At 37.3% G+C, this 5,447-nt stretch overlaps 1 protein-coding gene across 1 annotated transcript; it reads left to right on the top strand.

Annotated features, from left to right (window-relative positions):
* Positions 1–2,106: 2,106 nt before the first annotated feature.
* LOC113271610 (putative pentatricopeptide repeat-containing protein At1g09680) lies at positions 2,107–4,843 on the top strand. Its single transcript, XM_026521503.1, has one exon. The coding sequence runs from the start codon at positions 2,114–2,116 to the stop codon at positions 4,004–4,006; it is 1,893 nt and encodes a 630-aa protein (XP_026377288.1). The 5' UTR covers positions 2,107–2,113; the 3' UTR covers positions 4,007–4,843.
* Positions 4,844–5,447: the final 604 nt, after the last annotated feature.

Below are 5,447 nucleotides of genomic sequence, written 5' to 3'. Positions count from 1 at the left end.
TCTCATGATCCATTAAACCCCATGCAATCGTAAACGTGTTTTTGTCCGAAGTATGGCAAGCAATGTTCAACAACGGCATGTTATACTTGTTTGTCTTATAAGTAGCATCTATCAACAAAATTTGATGAAAGCATTGAGCCAATTGGATCATTTCGGGATGTGCCAAGAAAATACGAACCACTATACCATCCTTTTCTTCCCTTCTCAAGGTGTAGCCGTGTAACTCCGCTAACCACTCTGATTGTTGCATGACCGTTCTACCATCCCATTCAGTCCTTTTGATCGTAGCTAGGGCCGACTTAATTGTAGACAAAGAAGACAAGTTGTCGGGGTCGTCCGCCTTTATTTTACTTAAGATCCCACTCGCTTTTTGGATCTGCATATACCTCACCGTCTGCATTTGATGTGGTTTTAACTTGGCAACCATTACATGTCCAATTAAATCCAACGGATCATCATGGTTGTGACAACCGTTATCAACTTTATACTCTTTACCTTTAATACCATCGGGCTTATAGAAGACAATCTTAAATGGGCATCCTATCTTCTTGGTATTGCTTCGGTATTTCCTATTCGTCTTCCGTACGTACTTACTATTCTTTCCCTCGTGACTCTTTCGCGTCCCACCTCGCTCACAAATCATTTCAAATCGAGTGTCACTAACATGATTATTTTGAACTACCACGCACATGTTATCTTTTGCCTTGTTCATAAGCCATTCCTTTGCCTCCTTCTTACTTCCAAATGTCTAAACGTGCATAAAACAAAACAAATCTAATAAGCATAACCATTTAACATATAAATTTTGAAAAAAAAGAAAAGTAGTAATGAGTATACCAAATCGTTTGCATAGTATAGGGAAGTGTCGGGCCTCAAATAGAAATCATCAACAAACTCTTCAACGGCCTGCATATGAAAGCAACAAATTATTATACAATAATCGGAGGTTATTAAATAAGTCAAACTGCCGAATATACTATATTCAGAATCCTATCGGTTACCCAAAACACCCGATTTATGCAAATGAATTACACAGTTTACTGAGTGCAAAAAATGATATAATCGGAATCTAAAATATATAGTAAAACATCCAAATATAAATAACAGGGAGATAACTTTAATCGATAAACATCCGATTTTCAAGTTTTCGGAAATTTTATTTTGAGGCCACTGTTATATTCGGCAGTCAAATAATGTTAAACTATTACCGGTTGTAAAGGATAAGAATACTGAGTTTTGAAATTTTTTGAGGAATTCGTTTTTGGGGCCATTCGGAGGTAAATAACTCTACATAACTACCGAATGTAGATTTTTTTGGAAAACCAGTTTGGGGTTTTTTCTCATATTCGGCAGTAAACTACTATCTTGGAACTACCGAATATACATATTTGGTACTCAGTGTGTTATATTCGTAAGTTTATTCGAGAAATTATCTATCGAATCTAGGTAGTTCATGGCATTCAATGCATGCAATAATCGGTGTTTCTTGTTTACAAAAGCACACAAACGCATGCAAATCGAGTATTTGAGTTTCTTAACACAATACCTGTGTTTTACATGCATCGTTAGCTTCAATATCAGGCAATTCTCCATTTTCTTCCATGAAAGGGTCGTCTAGGTTTTCCTCTCCACAAAAGTTTGGATCATTCAACATATACCCCAAATCGTCTTCGCCATGATTCTCACCTTCTTCTTCATATCCATCCATTTTTGTAGTGATAAAATGGGTTTTCCCTTTTTTCCTTCACCTTCTTCTCTATAACTCTAACAACTCAAAAATGAAAAAGAAATGGAAAAAATGAAACAGAAATCATTTTAATACTGCACCGACTACAATCGAAAGTCTGGGTAAATTTTTGTCTTCCGATTGAAATCGGAGGATAAAAATGTTATCATATCCTCCGAATATATAAGGGTAATTTTGCCATTACGAACTACGCGAGATAAGGGCTGGCTACATTTTTCCTTTGGGTGACCTTTTTTGTTTTATTGTCGGCCCCTAAATCCTTTTGAGTGGCCCCTAAAAACGCAAGGTTAAAAATCGAGCACAGTCAAAAAGGGAAAGCTACGTATGCTTGAAAAACATAAGGAACAAAAGTAAACTGATCCGACCATGTTCTACATGAAGCCTAGTAGAACCATAAACCAGTACTTTCTCACTTTTCATCATCCTTCTTCTCTACTGAAATTTGGAAGGTCACAGTTAATTCTCTTCTCCACCTGGTACTCTCCACCACCACAATCACACCAACACCATCACAATCCAATTCTCACAACTATATCTCAAGCTATAAAGGACACACCATCAAAACCTCTCAACTCTTCCCTTAAAAAACTCATTCCTTCACTCACAGCTCATCACATCACTGATCTGATCACACAAAACCCATTCTCATTAGACCCATTTCCACTACTCTCTTTCTTCAAATGGGTTTCCATTCAAAAGGGTTTCCGTCACACCATTGCTTCATATTGTGCAATGACTAATCTCCTCTGTACACACAATATACTCAGTGAAGCTCAATCTCTTTTCAGTTTCATTATCTCTAGAAAAGGAAAAGACTCAGTTTCATCGTTATTCACTGCAATTCTTGATAACAGAGGTCCACATCAAAATGATTTAGTATTTGATGTTTTGATGAATGCCTATATTGATTCTGGTTTTGTATCAGATGCAATTCGGTGTTTTCGATTAGTTAAAATGAATGGGTTCCGAGTTCCTTATCATTCTTGTGGCAACCTTCTCGATAAATTAATGAAGTCGGAGTCACCTGAAGTGGCTTGGGGGTTTTATGTTGAGATTTTAGATGCTGGATTTCAACCAAATATCTACACTTTAAATATCTTCATGCATAGGTTCTGTAAAGAGAGAAGAATTCAAGAAGCCCGGAAAGTGTTTGATGAAATTACTATCAGAGGTTTGAAACCGAGTGTTGTTAGTTTCAATACGCTGACTAATGGGTACTGTAAGATAGGGAATTTGGAGGAGTGTTTTAAATTGAAAAGAGTAATGTCAGAAAGAAGAGTGTCTCCTGATGTCATTACTTACAGTGTTTTGATTGATGGGTTGTGCAAAGATAATCGAATGGAGGAGGCGAATCAAATGTTAGACGAAATGTGTGTAAGAGGATTGGTTCCTAATGATGTTACTTACACTACTTTAATCGGTGGGCACTGCAAACAACATAATATTGAGATAGCAATGGATATGTACAGGGAAATGTTGATTAAGGGCGTCAAACCTGATTTAATTACTTACAATACACTTATTAATGGACTCTGTAGAGTAGGTGATTTAGGAAGAGCAATGAAGATTATTGACGAGATGAAGGATAAGAACATGAAGCCTGATAAGATCACGTATACCACACTTATTGATGGATATTGTAAGGAAGGGTATCTGGAATCTGCTCTTGAGATTAAAAAGGAAATGATTAGGGAAGGAATAGAGCTTGATAATGTTGCTTACACAGCACTAGTTTCGGGCTTTTGCAAGGAAGAAAGAGTGGAAGATGCGGAGCTGACTTTAAAGGAGATGTTAAGTACAGGTCTGAGACCAGATGAAGCAACATATGCTATGGTGATACACGGGTTCTGCAAGAAAGGTGATTCTCAAATGGGTTCCAAACAGCTCAATGAGTTGCAGAGTAGTGGCCATGTCCCAGGTGTTGCAATTTTTAATGTTGTTATGAACGGACTCTGTAAGCAAGGGCAGATGAAAAAAGCTAGGATGCTTCTGGATGATATGCATAATTTGGGAGTAGTGCCAGATGACATAACTTACAATATTCTTCTGGAAGGGCATTGCAACTATGGAGGAGACTGGATGGATATCGATAAACTGCAAAGTGAGAAGGGACACATTTCTGATATTGCTGCCTACACTTCTCTGATCAGCATATCCCAGAAGAATTCTAAAACTGGGTTAACGACAAATTGGCCACACAGGACAACGAATGTTGAGATGAATCACGTGAGTCAGATTTTAGATTCCTTATCCGTCTGAGACGAGACAACTGTATCTCGCTTGGTATAAGTTTGTAGGCGCAATCATCAGCTGTTTCAGCCTTTGATAGCATGACACCCCACAGGGAGATGATGGATTGTTTGCTTACACAGGTAGGTTCAAGCAACGGGAAAGGGTGCATCCAATATTTTGCACAACAAGAATTATAACAAGTGAAAATATTCTTGAGATTATAACTTAGACGGATAGCAGCACCTTCTAATGAGCTATATCTTAGACCTGTGAATCACCATCAGTGTTTACTTCAACCACCAGCGAACACCATCCCAGCACCGCTCCAATTACCAGTACCCCCAAACCACCACCACCACTGCCCAACCACCACCACATAGGCTGCCAAACAATGATGAGTTATGAGCATAATTCAAATGGTGAAATATGGTAAAAAAAATATTCTTTATGGGTATAGTTTTATCATATTGAGTCAACAGTGTAACCTCTTCCATCAACTTTTCTTCCACACCAGATCTTCAATGTGGAACAGGGCTTACAAGTGACGTTTGTCTGTCAAAGACTGGAAGTTGAGGAATCAGAAATACTACGGAAACAAGTTCAGTAGAATTTTACTTGGTCTTTCAAGCTAGTTTGGTATCATTTTTTGGATTGTTGGCGTAAAAAAATTGGGTTGATTTGATCATCTCTGTGGGAATTGTTAACTGTGCGACAACTGCTTTCCGTGTTTTTAAGAGTCCAGTTTCAGTTCTACTCCAGTAGTTTAATCAAGAGGCCTTTAGATGCAAGTAGTGTGTGGAGCACTGGAGCTGATGAATGTCATGTATAACGGAAATCAATGAAGAAATCACATCTTTTAGTTCATGTGGGGTGTTTGTTTCCTGACCTTAAAGTTTAAAGGTTTTCTTGGTCTACTCTAATTCCTTAGCTCGTGTTGTCATTTCTGGCCATTTGGCCTTACCTTCCCCTGACTGCTTCGTTACCCAATCCAGGGTTTAAGTTTCAGAATCTGGCTTGGAACAATAGCATGCGATATTGTTTTTAGGTGACCGTATTTCACATGTACCTCTATCATTGTATGTTACATTGATCGCTGCACTGGTTTGAGATAAGTATTATTTATAGTTAATTACAAAATTGTTGTTATCATAATAATCTGAAGAAAATATCTACTACTTTAATTTTCTGTAACAACAATGGGAAAAATATTGTTGATAAAACTGCTAAGTTCAGTGGAACAGATTTTAATTGGTGGCCTCAAAAATGTTACTCTCTCTGTTTCTGAAAGACCGTCCTCTATTCCATTTTGCTCTGTTTTAAAATTGTGTCCAGCTTCTGTTTACAGTTATATTTTTCTAATAAACTCTCTAATATATCCTTAAAGTTTTATATTCATAAATTTTTTTTAATGGTCCCAATCTAAAATATTAATGAGATTTGTATAATTAAGGAAACAAATATATCCTTC

Source organism: Papaver somniferum, chromosome 4, assembly GCF_003573695.1.
Source record: "Papaver somniferum cultivar HN1 chromosome 4, ASM357369v1, whole genome shotgun sequence".
Classification (NCBI taxonomy): Eukaryota; Viridiplantae; Streptophyta; class Magnoliopsida; order Ranunculales; family Papaveraceae; genus Papaver; species Papaver somniferum.
The sequence above is the reverse complement of the archived record's forward strand: the minus strand, read 5'-3'. Positions and strand labels throughout refer to the sequence as shown.

Excerpts from the sequence above, each read along its gene's own strand:
- LOC113271610 (XM_026521503.1), top strand. The coding sequence starts at position 2,114 with ATGTTCTACATGAAGCCTAGTAGAACCATAAACCAGTACTTTCTCACT.